This window comes from Trematomus bernacchii, unplaced genomic scaffold (genome assembly GCF_902827165.1).
Source record: "Trematomus bernacchii unplaced genomic scaffold, fTreBer1.1, whole genome shotgun sequence".
Lineage (NCBI taxonomy): Eukaryota > Metazoa > Chordata > Actinopteri > Perciformes > Nototheniidae > Trematomus > Trematomus bernacchii.
Genome location: NW_022988043.1, coordinates 5,439,169 through 5,455,439, shown reverse-complemented (window position 1 = coordinate 5,455,439; position 16,271 = coordinate 5,439,169). Strand labels below are relative to the sequence as shown.

Sequence of the window (16,271 nt, the reverse complement as noted above, 5' to 3'; positions counted from 1 at the left end):
CTATGCACGATCTCATGAATAGACTATTGTTTTATAGACATGGACTCTTTTTATAGGTGTATAAACATGAGATAAAACACTGTGTACCAGAGTGCCATCATTGGGACAACCATAAACTGAGAGAAAGTAGATCAGCACAGAGTCCTGGTCTCTGAAACTCAGGACCCTGTGACACCTTTTAACCACAGAGGTTATCATGTTTTCAGCTTTGTCGCAGGGTTTTTGTGCTTCGTGAATGAAAAAAATCAATTAAATATAAACGTTTTGTTTAAACACTAAAATAAATCATATCTTCTTTGCTCATTAACATAATAGTCATGGAATGACTTTCCAACTCTAGAAATGGGACCATTCAAACAGCATGTGAATGCACCATTAGCCTTAAAAGGAGGTCAGTTCTCTTTGAAGGCCATGCTTTGCAATAACAAATATAAAATCAAATGATATGTCCCAGCTTAGGTAAACAGGGGCAGGGATTCACCAACAAAATTATATTTTACCATCACATCAACACACTGTCATTGATGTTAGCCTTGAATCGAGAATAATGGTTAACAATTAATAGCTGATGACTCAGGCTTTTCAATTTTACCATCTGCACAAGCATTCAGCTAATAAAATGATATTTGTGACAAATCTGCTTTGGACAAACCAGAAGGAGTCCTGTCTTTATACAGCCCTTTAAAGGTGGGGTAGGTAATTTTGGAAAAACCAGCTCGAGTGCGCTAGAATTTGAAAATACACAGCCGGAAGAAATCGGCTACTTCCTTACAGAGCCCCTCCTCCAACACACACGAACGCGCACATGACCAATGAGGGCACAAGATAAGTTTGTGCACAGATGGAAGGCTGACAGGCAGGTAGGCCATCCAGTTATTTTAGCCGGGCCGGCTAAAATGATTGGTCGTGCTTTTTACAGTATTACGGCTTCCATAGATGAAATATTTTTATGGATTTTTTGTCAAAGCACTTAAGATATTCATTGCTATCGGGATGTTAAGAGCATTCCATGGAATATAACAAAAAGTGTATCTCGAGCCGGTTTCTCAAACTTACCTACCCCACCTTTAAGATAAGGCATTACATTACATGTTATTTAGCAGACCCTTTTGAAGAAGAATCAGTAAATGTGAAAAGATCACTCCTCAGAGGCTGCTTAAGTGCTGAAACTCTGAACTAACCGGATGCCGGTTTCTAATGTAAGATACTAAGATAATATGCTCTAACATTTACATACACAAGCCAATCATACAGAAGTACAATTACTTATGTTGTACTGCTCGAACTAAAAGCAAGGAGCTGAGTGTCTATGAAGAGTCAATGTATAGTTTTGGTATTCCGCTGCAGAATTGTTGTTTGGGTTACTGACTTAAACAGAGTCGGCTTTTCAAAGTATTGAAATGCATCTCCGTGTGCTGACTTGACAATGGAGTATTTGTGAGAAAGTGCTTCCCCTTATAGATCAGTGAGGCCAGGGGACAAGAGGGCATTATAAGGTAAGACAGGGACAAAGGGACAAAGGGATGAAGGGAAGGGATGAAGTTAAGTGGATCATACTTTGCCTCCAGGGCCAGAGCAATAATGGCAGCAGCCATGGGAGCTGAGGCCGATGTCCCTGTGTGACTGTCTGTACATCGATGCCTCAGGTCTGTTGTGATCTGAAGACAGAAGGAGAGGTAAGACAAAGTTAGACAGGGGAGGAAAGTGAGATGATACCTGTAGTATTAAGAAGTAGAAAAGTGGGGCAGGGAAGAGACCGCAGATGAGAAAAGAGTAAAAGTCAGAACTCAAAAGGAAAAGTTTAAAGAAGAGGAAGAGAAGACTGTTACAGTGGTGGCAGGAGGAGAATGATACATAAACAGAGAGACAGAGATAGAAGTCGTGAGGTTAAGGAGAATCTGGAAACTGCTGTAACACCAGAAACTCACATTCAAACTGTGAAACATAAATGACCAGTTTCCCCAAGAATTCAAGGAATCAATTAAATCCCCAATTTAGAGCTGTACTGAATCTTTTGAAGCTTTGATTACAATTCTGTACATATTTTTAAACCAGATACTTCTACACAGTTGCAGATAAAGATTAGACTACATTTATATTATTTGTATTGTACTATTTTAAGAGTTACATTCTAGTGGTGGCTGTGTAGGATTGTTTCACCCTTGTTTGATCCAAACATTTTCTAATAACCCCAGGGGGTTGTAAAGTAAAAAATAAAAAAAATAAAAAATTCAATCCTGTAAATCGCTTTATACAATTGAGGATTGGAAAACTTAAATTTGAAGAAACTTTGAATGTAGAAAAATTCCATTCAGTACAGCTCCTCCCCGAGTACAAATCAAGGACAAAGAGTACGAAAGAAGTAGTAAAAAAAATGTTGTTAAAGTGATGTATGTACGCTTTAAATTGTATGGACTTTAGACAGCCAACTAGTCAGACAGCTTGGCAGTCAGTAAGCCAAGAAAAGCTTGGCAAACTTCCAGTTTGAGCCCTCTTCAAAGGACCATTCCTTGAGTTTGAGGGATCGACTGAAGACACACACAAACACACACAGATAGAAAGTGAAACTGTAGAGTAAGACGTGAAATGGTCCAATAGCATTTAGTAGACAGGACATTGTGTGCTCAAGAACATTAGACTGACATTAAGATATATGACATTCTACTGTAAGTGTACAAAGCTGGAGGGAAACTGTAAAGGGTGTGTGTGTGTGTGTGTGTGTGTGTCTGTGTGTGTGTGTGTGTGTGTGTGTGTAGCATCAGTCCAAGGAATGTAGCAAGACACTGCCAGACCAGCTAGTTTACAGAGTACAACTGTCACTGTCCATCCCAGTGGATTATGGGAGTGGTTTTGTCAATTTGGGTGAAAAGAGGCCACACAACTCTACCCTCAAGTACTGACAAACCAGGCCAAGTTATTAATCGTGTACTTTTAACAGAAATGATATGGAAACCAAATGAAACTTCCCATTCCACATATGGGCAGTTGCAGATGTAAATCAATAGTTATCTAGGACAGCGAGGCATACCTCAAAGAGTCCTTATTTGAAGACAGGAAACATAAATCTTGTCTAAATTGGAAATTAGGGAAGAAGGAACAAGAACTCTCTACCTGCAGTACAATATGCCATGGATGCTTGTGCTTCTTTCAAGAACGTGTGTGCCTATATGTGTGCGCATTCAGCATGATATGTTCAAATATACCACACACACACACTTCAGTCCTTACAATCTTTCGGTCGTAGTTCTCCCCGCTGCTGTAGGTGGTGGTCAGTGTGGACGAGCACTCCTCCAGGTACCAGGGTTTGCGTCCGCTCTCTGCTGTGCTGGAGATGGAGATGGTGTAGATGGAGTTGGTGTAGCCGTCGCAGGAGCAATGGTCTCTGCTGCGCCCGCCGTTGCCTGAAGCCCAGACGAAGATGGAGCCACGACCCTTTCTCCCCTGGAAGGAAAGAATGCAGAGAGAACACAGTCAGAGGCTGCAGATCTGTCTCAGTATTTAGAGATGATTATTCCTCGCCAGCCTTTGTTATAGGTTGGTTTTCACATGATCTTTAAATCAAGAGGCAGAGTATCAATTTGTGTGTTTAATGTGCAGAAATCACTGTATAAATAAATTGAGGATAACAGAAACAGTGGGGTTGAGCTGCGAACAACAGTTGGGATATAATGTTAGCACTCAGGATATTGTTAGTGTCTGGCAGCAGTCTGACGTGTTTTGACACAAGTACATCTTTTTGATTCAACTGGGCAAAAGACATTGGTGGTTTTTCTCTCTTTTGAAAAGTTGACATTGGCGAGTGACTTCAATTGTTTTTTTTCCCCCATCTCAGACTTTTCCATTTATTCTCACATAAGTAGCAGAAAAGACAAGTTAGGATATTTACTCGCTGACATCAGACTTTATTTACTACCAAAATGGTCCTAGTAGCGCTATAAGTCAGGTAAAGGACATTATTTGGTGGTACATTTTTAGCATCAGGTCTTGTGCTTTAGTTTAGTTTTTTTGCCTTTGGTTTTTTAGAGGGAAGATTGTTCGCACATTGTATTGCAATAAAAGGGTTGAAAAGAATAAGTCAGTTCCATTCCCCTTATTTACAAAAATATATATGTTTTTTTTTTTTTACATGCCTTGTAGTATTTTAAGTTTTCAGCAAATAAGTCAAGAGTGTTTTTACAACAATTGCACGTTCGTGATTTGGTTAAACCATGCAAAAAAATTTCACATTTGTTATACCTGAGGCCCAATACATGTGCAAACAGGCAGCTTTTTAATATTCAAATCTAGGTTTCCAGAAGTTGTTACAAAATATATTAAAACTCATCCCAGATGTATTCAAAGGATCTTGATATTTGAGTATAAACTCTGAATTCGTTTTAATTGGAAACTTTTCACTGGAAGGCAAAATTAATTGTACCATTAGGTTAGACATTGTCAGTCCAAAGTTGGCAGAGTTGGAAATAATCTAAAGCCTGCCCTGGTGGAGCCACACTGAGCTGGTCACTGAGCTGGTGATGTCCAACTGAAGTGTGAAGGCAGGGTTCAGCAGGGAGTCAGCACAAAAGACTGACAAAGTGAGTGGCACTGAGATTCACAGGGTTTGTCAGGGCATACTCAAAGAACACTTGTGCACACACACAGACATAAAAGATATAAAAGGTGGAATAAAGTTCTTCAAAAAGGGGACTTCTGTCAGGCAGCGATAAGCAAGTGGAGCCCCTCTGAGTGAGAGGGGATCAGACAAGAGCAAACGCTGACAGATGAGAGCAATGGCGCTTTGAACGGATAAAGAGGACAAAGACTGAGAGGGAACAGTGAGTAGAGAGGACGAGGACGAGAGGACGATGAAGGTCAAGAGAGGTAAATGTGAAACTCATAGAGCAATCATAATGAAAAGAGAGCAATGATTACATCGTTATTGTAAATCAAATATCTCTGGGTTTTGAACTTATCAAAATTACTATTGTTATCTTGGGGTTGTGATGCTCGTTTGACATAAAAAATAATAAAAAAACAGTCAACCCGTGTGCCAGAAAATAGGGCCGATTAATCAACAATAAAGAGGATACTAAGTTTAAGTTTTTAAATGTCCTACTTTTGGTCACTGTTTGGATTGGAAGCTAAATACACAAAAACAGGGTTTGCCTTATTAGGGAAAGGAAAGACATGTTCTTACAGATTTTACACACAGAGTTACAGAAACCTGAGTACAACCCTCTCCACATCTGTCAGTGAAATCTAACACCTCAGCTCTCTGTGATAAACTGTCTCTTCAGAGTGTCACATAGATACCTGTAACACTCACAAGCATGTCATGTCCACTCAGCTTCACAAACACAAACACACAGTGTGAGGGCTGAAGACATATTCACACGCCCAACTCTTGGCAGTTGGACAGATGTCTCCCTCACCTCTGTCCTCTTTAAAGGCCAGCCTGTCAGGAGCCACGAATACTTTCTTTTACTCACACTCCCCACCTGTCCGTCCCTTTTTTACTCTCTTTTTTGTAACATGCCACAGGCACTTAGCCTTCAAGCAACAGTTTCTGTCTCACCTCCTCGAAGGAGTACATCTGCACGACCAAATAACAGAGAGCTGTCTAGGCAAACTTTGTTTTTGTGTGTGTGTGTGTGTGTGTGTGTGTGTGTGTGTGTGTGTGTGTGTGTGTGTGTGTGTAAAGACGTGTGTGTGAAAGTGTGACCAGTAAATGACATCGCCCCTCTTAACCTCTGTTATAGCTTTTCCACTCCACACAGCCAACAACACAGCGGCAGCTTGTCGTTATGCAAATGAAGCGATGAATATGTAAATGAATGTATGCTAATAGTAATGTCCGAAGCTTCACAGGTGGAGGTAGCCAGGGAGAACTTTGGGATACAAGTAAATGAGCGTGAAACACACACATCTGTGCAGTGCAAACTCTTTTCTCAACAGATGGATACTAGAGTCTAAGTCTGAGCCGAGCATGAAGCATATGTTCAATTATACGATGATGTTCTTGTAATTGTGTATGCATGTGTGCGTGCATGTGCCCACCATACGGATGCCGTTCTCAAAGGCCTGCCTGGCCAGAGATGCCGGTCCGTCCACGGTCTTTCCGTCATCATCAGGTCCCCAGCTGGCGCTGTAGATGTCGATGTGCTGCGGCTGGAGGCTCAGAGACTTGGCCTCCACCATATCTGTTACATCGCCATCCAGCATTCGCACACCTGAAACACACACACAAATGGATTGTATGGTTTTCCACTGAACTACCTGGTATGAAAAAATGAATAAAGCCAGTTAAGCTGCTATCATTATAATGATAACAAATTCAGGAAAAAGTGAAGAAAAAACTGTCATTAATCAAATATACATTAGTGAGCAAGTCGGTATGCTTGTCCCACATAACCACTGAGGTGGATGTCTTCAGGACACACAGGTTGTCATCGTAGTGTGCGCAATTAAGTGGGTACCAATTAAAATTCCAAATCAGATTTGAAAAAAACCAAATGTGGTGTAATGAGTAAATTACTTTTTATCGCAAACGTGAAACTTAAAGTATGTTTTGAGTGAGAGAGAGGGAAAGCAGGGTGGATGGATTCAGAGCAGATCAGTTCGAGGCCAAAAGGAAATTAGCAGTAAAGTTGTCTCCGGTGTTTAATTGTACAGTGTCACACACACTGCTGAGCCTCTGGTTATCAGGGGAAGGTTTAAATGATTCCACCTCCTATTACATATCCGTTTTTAGTTGTTGCTGTCACAAGAATGCGTGTGTGCAGAAGCAGTCTGATGAGTTCATTTTAGTTAAACCAGAAAAAATATAACTCACCTCCTATTTTGGCATTGTAGGCAATTCCCACAATGCAGTGGGAGTTGTTTGCGGCTGCAGCAACTTCGCCCGCACACCGTGTCCCATGCCTTAGGAAAGCGGGATAAATGAACATCTTATTACACAAAGCTAAAATAAATGTTGTGTGTACACAGGAAAGAGAGCAAACGCAAACTACCAGATAAACACGCAGCTTTTGAAGTGGAAAGCAAGGACACTTTCACGTCAACACACACAAAAAGATGTGTACATTCCTGTAAATGCAATCCTAAACTAAATAGTTTTACAGTAATAAGTGTTACAAATGTAGCAACCACTGTAAATATTTCTACTATACTTGTTTATTCCTCATCTCTATTTCCTCCTCACCTAACAGAACAGAAAAAGGTAACGTGTTGGGAGTTCCTTAATGCCAATGTTGTGTTTGTATTAGACACACAAAAACAACAGCATCTATAACAAGGCTAAACGAGATAGAAAACATGAATGTGTTTTTTGACTGATATTGCAGTCGCGACATGATTCATGATATTGGTGGGAATAATCTATTTAAATTATTAATCTAATTTGCAGTAAATAAGATAGAAAATGATCATAGAGTGAATTATCTGTGAGGATCTCCACCAAATTATGATTTCTTTACTTCCCGGATTTGCAGGCCGTTGTAGGTAAGCTTTTTTAACTCAGAAATCAATTTGTAGACCGGGATATTTCTGCAGCACCACAATGCTGAATTTCAGAATTAGGACAAATAGTTTGTCAAACATATTTCTCCTCCTGTGATTAAGATAGGGTTAGATACAAGTTACTAGAAGGGCTGCACGATGCGGGGAAAAAAACATTTAAAATAATGTTAAAATTTGCAAGATAATTATGGTGTTCTCTTTTAATCAGGATCTGTAACAAACACAAATGTTTTGCCAAGTCTGTAGAATCAGATCTGTAGGCCGGAATAACTCTGCAGCTCCACAATACTTCATTCAAAATGGTAATTTAACATTTAACACATATTTAGCCTCTAACAAATGTTGTGCTTCCTGAAATTTGAATATATGTTTGGGGAAATCGCAATATCGACTAGTGACTAAGATAAGTGGTAGTTGTTCAGCCGTAGCTGAAACAATATCCAACACATCCGTGATTAATCTCATACCAAACACACACAAACACACACACACACACACACACACACACACACACCAGGGTAACATTCCACCAGTAACTGCAGTGGTGACAATCGGCCCGGGTCAGCAACCAGCGTAAACAAACATCACTATGTTTGCGTCCGCCGCCTCCTCAAAAACACCACGTTCTGGATCGGCACAAACGCACAGAGACACACACACCTCCTGCAGAGAACATCTGCAACACAACACCCCCCGGGAAAACTGCTGACCGCTGCCATGGAGACCGAGCATCTAGCTTTCCAAACCCCTGAGGAACACAGACTTTCCTTTGCTTCCCTGGACCTTTAAACTTTTTACTAACTTAATGATTTCAGGTCAACATTTATTTACCTTGATCAAATGTTTGAATATTTTTTTAATCGTCACTTTTGTCCTCACTTATCTAAGATGTATACTGCACTATCCATGTTTGGAACATTCTTAAACAATGGTCATTTCTTTCTACTACCATTAAATTAAATATTCTATAATGTATGAATTTTATATCACACTCTTTACTTTTCTCCACCCACAATCTGCTCCAGCATTTAATAATCCCCTACACTCGTGCAATACAAAACAAAAGGTGATTCAAAGGTTTTGAGAACTTTAATTTAACCTATCATGAAATTAGTGGATGTTTTTCAAACTTTTAGAATAGAAAAAGGAGGAAACTGCTAGACTGTCAGTGTCCAAAGGTAACATCAGGCCAATCCAGTACAAGATATATATCATTTGTCAATATGTGAATTTAAAAGATAGGAAGATTAACATTTGCCCGAGCCAGGCTAGCTGTTTCCCTTGGTGAATGCTAAGCTAAACAGCTGTCTCTTAAAAATGAAATAAATGAAACCAGACAGCCTATAAGGGTCATATCCATATTCTGATCTATTGCCAATTGGAAAGTGAATGTGTATTTTCTAAAATTAACAATAATTCTGTCAACAACTTGTGTTCAAGTCATTCGACTTTAACGGGATTTTGGCATTCCTCATTGCACAGTATATCTCAGTACCCATTCTACGTGTTCAACTGAAACTACTCGACAATGATATGCAGATGTAGTTTAAACTCATATCCAGTAAAGATATTAGATGTGTCAGCCTTTGTGTTTATGTGGAAACCTTATCATCTGTTGAGTATGAGTTTACAGAAAAGTGAACACAGATAAAACGGTGTGGGTTAAAGAAGGCTTTAATATATTAAACGGCTGCACATCCGTGATAGGCCCCTTTGTCACAGTTAATGAGCCAAACTGCTGGCTTCCTCTTTCAAAACGCTCCAGCAGTCTTTACTCACATCACTTCACTCCACTAATCCATAAAATTGTCTGTCTGGCTGCCTTTCCAGTCTTTGTGTTTGCCTGCATTTTCCATTTTATACACATCTGTGTCACTCGGGGAGCTCTCTCTTTTAAACCCGAGTCTTATAATGTTTGTGCAATCGATAAAAGTCAAGCGGAACAATACACAAGAGTAATTATTCAACTGAAAAACACATACTTTTTACCCTTTCTGAAGGTTTCAAAGGACACAGCCTCTTACAACTCACATTCAACTCTCTGTAGTACACACATTTATTGAGAAATGTGTGTTTTGCCTTTAACTTAAACTCTAACAATTAAAAATATCATATTTGTTGGTTGTTTGTGATTCAGGCTTTCAATCATTTCAAATAGAGTTTTGCAGTGTGTGCCTGATGGTTTGTTTTATAGTTTTAGTATGGCAGAATACTGGAGAACATTTTATGTTTCCTAGATCTATTTAGGGAGTAATATTTGCTTTGTGTTGTGTTTTATGAAAGTTAGCAGAAGGTCATAGTGAAAAATCAATTTGCAGCTTTGTTCATTGGACACACAAAGTGATTAATGTGCAGCAGATCTGCGAGTTCAGAAGCAGGTAGAGAATCCCAAAGATTCCCAAACTGTTTAAAACTTTCAGGAAGCTGAGTGACGAACCATCTACTCAGACATAACAGGATTTTCCGCAAATTGTTTTGTCATACTATCCTTTTAAATCCGTGGTGGGCTGGATAGATTTTCTGTGGACAATATTTAAAAAGTCAGTTTACACAAAGGACTGGCTTAGCAATAGATGCTGGTGCATCCAAATGTATTACTTCTTAGTTGCTTTTTTTCCTCCTCCTGCTCACATTTAAGGTCGACTGACATTATGATAAAGTCAGCATTGTATAATTTGTTTTGGTAACCAAAACATAGTTAAAACTAGTTAACAAAGTTAGCGTTATTCCTCAATAGTGTGTTATTTTAAGAGTGTGTTTCTTGCCTTTACAGCATAACAACCAGTTATAATTTGCGGACCTCAACACACCATTCTTTAAAATCTATTCCATCAGACTCTCTCAGTACTTTAATGCTATGACTAAACAACATTACTTCCAGCGTTTATATCCTACAAAACCCCTTGAAAAAGAATAGTAATATGACAAGATTTCTGTCCACACGTATAACATAATAGTCAAGTATGAATTCAGCCTAAAAAAGGAAACCAGATCATTAAGCTGCATCTGTAGGCCTCATGTCTCTTTAAGACAATGCATTACCAGCAGGGACTGAGCCGCTGCCAAGGCATTTGGGTTGCTGCAGCCAAGCGCATACACACGCTTGCACATACTCACACACAGACACTCTCACACACACACACCAAAAATCACTCACTAAGCCAAAACTGGCACAAGACAAGTGCTTAGACAAGCGAGCCTCTCTTTTTCCCCTCTCTTCTCACACACACACACACTCTTGCTTACACATATGCACAACAATTCTTCAAGAGAGAAAAACCACAACCCATCCACAATTGTCACAAATAAATTCTCTAAAGTAACTCATTGCACCCACAACAAGGTCAGGCTCAGCAAACACAAACATATTGAGGCAAAGCAATTCTGCTAAAAATCAATAAGAAAAACACACAGACGGACATTTGGCTCAATGTAACCCCACAACATTGACGCCACATCCTTATTTTCACCTGAATCATATTGTAAGAATTGGAATGAAATGTCTCCTTTTCAAATGATTTAATAAAGATTGTTATTCTTACTTGTTCTCATTGGTTGCGTCATATCGAGGCATGGGATCCATATCGTTGCCGTTGACATCAAAGCTGGCTTGAGGGTCCTGGAGGAGACATGGAGGTCAGAGCAAATAAATCAAACATAAAAATGAGAGTTGCAAACTACGTGTGTGTGTGTGTGTGTGTGTGTGTGTGTGTGTGTGTGTGTGTGTGTGTGTGTGTGTGTGTGTGTGTGTGTGTGTGTGTGTGTGTGTGTGTGTGTGTGTGTGTGTGTGTGTGTGTGTGTGTGTGTGTGTGTGTGTGTGTGTGTGTGTGTGTGTGTGTGTGTGTGTGTGTGTGTGTGTTTAAGTTTAAGTAATAGATCATTAGAACACCAACAAGCTTCTCTAACCCAATCAAATAGTTCACTTTAGCATTACTCAACAGTTTTGTAAATCGAATGCAATCAGAGCAAACTCCATCTGCTGCTTCGCTCCCCCTCGGCATAAACAAATCCAGGCATTAGGAGTAGCTAATAACAGCAGAGCAGGCGCTGTCACACAGGGGGTGAATCATTTTATCTGCACAGTTGATTGATGGCCTTACCTACCGCCACAGGCCAAAAAAGTTCCTCTAACTATCCAGCCTTGGTCTGACGTAGACATACCTCGGCATGCACATAAAGTATGTAACCACAAACAAATAAACATGTCAGCATTCCTGAACACCCACAGGTTCCGGGAAGCCTTCCTTGGAAGTGTGATCCATGACGCATGATTATCTGATCCATATTACAGTATCGAAATGTAGTTTACATTTTGAGACTTAGGTATCTTTTAACATTCCAAGGGGAATAACCAATGAATATGTATGAAATCAAATGAATGTGTTCAATTACTATAATAACAATAGTACTTTATTTAAAAAAGATAATCATTGTTGATATATTTATAATCAGACAACTGAAATGCTGTTACCGATGGGACTTGTTAATCCTCAATAAGGCAAACTCGTAGCCAAACACACAAATACAGATTACATATAGCCTACATTTGATAACTATAAACTTCACACCCAGACATATAGATGAAAAGGTTTTTGTTTTTTTTACATTTTCAGTGACCACTAAGGAATCAACATGTACACACATACACACACATGCAATGCCGCTCATAGCCGCCCTACACATGCATACATACACACTCACGTAGTTCTGAAAGAGGTCTGGGTGGTTCCTCTCGATGCCGTCATCCAGTATGGTCACCACCACGTTTTTACCCGTGTAGCCCCTCTTCCAAGCCCCCATGATGTTCATATCCGACTGACAGTTATGGACGTTGTCGTTACAGTGCTGCAGTGAGGGGGGCAGGAGGTGAAAAAAGAGAAGGTGACAAATAAGAGGAGTGGGAAAACAAAACAAAACGGATGCAGAGCCTTAAATATGAAAAGGCTCAAATAATGACATTTTCCACTTTACTTCAAAAATGGTATGTGAGCCATACCTTTTTTTACATAGAGGCACGGACACATATAAACCAGTCCAAACAAGTAAAGTCTCAAAGTGTTTGAAAAAGTGAAATCTCAGACAACTCTTACTCAGCTGTTTCAGTCACAACACTTTTTCTTGCTGTTATTGTGCAATTCAATATCCTCCCCTTCACATTGTTTTAAAAGCACTGCATGTGCTACCAGCTGTCATTTGTTTACATGCCAAATAAACATTTAGATACCTTAAATACATTTTAAAGTATGTTAACTAAAGAATTAAACTTTTCATTTGATTCGAAAGTCCAAGTTATTTTTGAACATTTGTACATTTTTTTTTATTTTTTTTATATAAAATATATATATATATATATATATAAAAATTGGATCAAAATCCCATGTGGACAAACTGACAAAAATATTTCAGTGTCATTATGTGTGTCAAATTACAAGTATTTTGTCAGTAAAATGACCAGAGGAAGCATTTGTTTCAAAGTACACCTGCAAACACAGTTCAGAGAGTCTTTCCTACAACTAAAAACATGTTTTAAACCTCTGGTCAAAGTATTAGCAGTTATCTTCACAAAGTTAACAATTGACAGAGCAGAGTACACTCCACCACAAACACACAAATGCGTATCTTAAAGAGCAATGTTCTAATGGGTGTATGCAAACACTCGTGATAAGCAGGCAAATCTCTGCAATGAGAATCTGAATGTACTGTGTGGGTGTGTGTGCTTCTGTGTGTGCACGCTTGAAGGGGAAATGATTTGAAAAAGCAGAACGCTGTGGACTGAATGTCTCACCCTGACCCTACATTTTCTGTTTTCAAATTAAGTCAAAAAATGTCCTCACTATGGCTCTTCTAGCCTTTCATTCAGGGAAACAGACACGCAAATCCCTCAGCTTCACTGACCCTGCAGTAATCAGGATCATGCCATGACCTCGGCTGACCTTTGACCCACAAACCCGATAAATATGGGGAGCAGACAAAGACAGCATAAAGGACCCTAAATGATGTTGCGCAGCATTTGCCTCGGACTGCGATATGCGTGTTTTGGTGCGACAAACATGCAAACAGGCGGGGATAAACTGCGTTAGGAGTATACAGCGTACTCACTATGTACCACATACTGCTCCACTTGGCGTCATTATAGAATATGTTGTTCTGGGCAGGGCTGCTGTGGGCGGGGCTTGTCAAGGAAAGGGGCGGGACAAGTTGGTAATCCCTCTTGATCCTCCTCTTCACCACCTGCTGCTGTATCCACTCCACCTGAAACACACAAAAACGGAGTAAGCATCGAGCAATACCACACAGTGATAGAAATACTGGATGACCAGTACAATCAGGCAAAAGGTGGAATGTCATCAAAGTTCATTTGAAATGGTGTGTAAATGATTCAACATGTACACTCAGGAAAATATACAGTTGTGAAAAACCTGGGATCTTTTTCATTAATGAGTGCTGCATCTTCCACAGAAAAGTGAACATCCTGGTTATTTTTCCTCTTTTTGGCATATCTATCTTCACAGAATAGATATGGCGAATATACTGAGGCGCCTGACCAGCACAGGCAAAACATAAAAAAGCAGCAGAGGAGAATTACATTCCTGCTATGGGTGAGCCATGAATCCAGATGACATTTTACTTGCAGCAGCAAACAAAGCGGAATTTAAAAAAAAGCAGTCTTTCACTTGTAAAGGTGATTTTCATTTTTAAGAAAACATTTTTAAAAGTGTGACAATGCTCAGCTGTAAAGTGATTTCAGCCATATGACTCATTTTTGAATAACTTGCAACAAAGATGAGTAAATTAAGACTTGTAAAAAAGAATCGGAGATAAACTATAGAACCGAAATCCTGCGTTCAAGAAGTATCACCTTTTATTCTTTCTAGTTTTAGCCTACAAGGGTTTTTTAGTGGACTCAATTTTTCCTCTCCATCAGTACTTTTCATCCCATCTGCAAAATAGACAGACTAATACACACACATATGCACCAAAGACATAAATGTCTCTCAGGTAACATCAATCTCTCAAATGTTATGGGCTCGCTTCAAGGCACAAGGCATTCCTTGGCAGGAATCTCGTTTCACTTTCAGACGGAATTTTCCGATTTCAAAATCAGCATTATTGGATCTGAACAAGAGGGCTGGTCACCTCTTTTTAAAACCTGACATCTTGTGTTTAGTCTACATTCAGTCCTGCAGACTTAATCTGTCTAAAGAGACACCATGAGAAGTGTTTCTGTAGCAGCAACAATGAAAACACACAACCTAAAATATCAGCAGGCATAAAACTGAGAGGGAGCATGTGTGAAGCTGTATGAAAGCATCTTGATATGTTAATGTGGATAAATAAATTATTTCTTAACACAAAAACCTGATTGAGTGACAGCTTACACAGACTTCAGTAGGACCCTTTTCAACAGACTTCGGGAAAACAACTAGTTCAGACGTCTACTTTTTATTTATACGGCAAATAATGTGCACTCCTGCTGAAGCGATGAACATCTACTGACTCTGCCTATAACAGATTAATCAATAGAGTACATTTCACACAGAAAAAGTGTTTTGATGCTCCGTTTGCTAGATCCAGGAGTCTGAGGCTTTGGTGAACAATGTCCCACTGCAAAGAGAGAGCCTTTCTCCACATCAATACAACTCTAGCAGACAGTGAGGAGAGAAAAGCTGACATAATGACTGCAGAGTGATTATCTGCTCTCTCTCATGCACTGAAATAATCTGCCAGGCTCTCCGGAGAGTTGGAGAGGAAGGCAACAAGACAAGATAAGACGAGAGAAGGAGAGGTGATAAAGAGCTGAAGAGAACGAGACCCTGGAGAGTCAATAAAAAAAAAGACAGAGCCCGAGGAGGAGGGAAGAGAAAACAAATAGCAAGTGAGACCGAAAGACAGCAAGTGGAGGGAGGATGATTGACTTTACAAATTGATTTAATAACTCAAGTATATAGCTTTTTAGAGATCGTAAAGGAGGGAGAGCAGAAAATCAGTCGGTAAATGACATACCCAAGAGTGGAGACCTTGCTTATACGAGGGCAAGATATGGGAGGAAAAGAAACGACAGACCAGAATGAGTACAAAGCGCAGTGAGACGTTTTGTTTCAGCAGTGTGCTCGTACGTCTGCTGAGGTCTCAGTTCATTTCACGCCAAGTTCTGTCAGGAACATCAGCTTCAAAATGACCGTTTACACACGCCATTAGCCCCAAAAACAACACTGTCATCAGGAAATGTGCATGTGTGGATCTGTGCTGAAGCTCTGGTGTATTGTTACAATTTGCATACATTAGCATCGCATCAACCTCAATCTTTGATCAGCACTGTAACTCTTAACTGCTCTCGTCTGTTCCTTGGTAATTCAATAAAAGGTCTGACAAATAATGCATCACTGCCATCTGTCCTTTAAGCCATACATTATTTTGCAGACCGACGAGATGGACCCTTAACATATGGCGGGGAAAGAATAAATTGCTAAAGTAAGATCTCAATCGGTTTGTAGTTAACCTCAGATGTCTCCGATTTTTGTTGAAGTTGCCTGATGAAAAAAGCAAAGCAAATTAACCTGAATGTTTCTTGTTGTCCCGAGTTTGTATGTTTATGGTTTAATGCACTTATTGTGTGTCACTTTGGATAAAAGCGTCAGCTAAATTGAATGTGACAAGTTCCTGCATTTGGGTTCTGGCAAGTATCCACAAGTGTCCTTCAGCAAGACACTGAAACACTTAAACCTCTGTCAGGTGCTGCTCTGCAGAAAATAATGTCTTTGATCCTCCCTGAA

The 16,271-nt window shown here is 39.7% G+C and overlaps 1 protein-coding gene across 3 annotated transcripts in view; it reads right to left on the bottom strand.

Annotated features, from left to right (window-relative positions):
- pcsk5b (proprotein convertase subtilisin/kexin type 5b) overlaps nt 1-16,271 on the bottom strand; it is a 67,891-nt gene that overhangs the window by 41,647 nt on the left and 9,973 nt on the right. For 2 of the 3 annotated variants that reach the window (XM_034118094.1, XM_034118095.1), the window contains exons 3-9: nt 13,597-13,749; nt 12,199-12,342; nt 11,040-11,116; nt 6,812-6,900; nt 6,037-6,209; nt 3,229-3,441; nt 1,558-1,658 (exon numbers count right to left, since the gene is read on the bottom strand). In XM_034118094.1, the coding sequence (XP_033973985.1) occupies nt 1,558-1,658; nt 3,229-3,441; nt 6,037-6,209; nt 6,812-6,900; nt 11,040-11,116; nt 12,199-12,342; nt 13,597-13,749 (950 nt within the window). Of the gene's footprint in view, nt 1-1,557; nt 1,659-3,228; nt 3,442-6,036; nt 6,210-6,811; nt 6,901-11,039; nt 11,117-12,198; nt 12,358-13,596; nt 13,750-16,271 lie in introns of all 3 variants that reach the window. The other variant, XM_034118093.1, reaches the window with a different exon arrangement.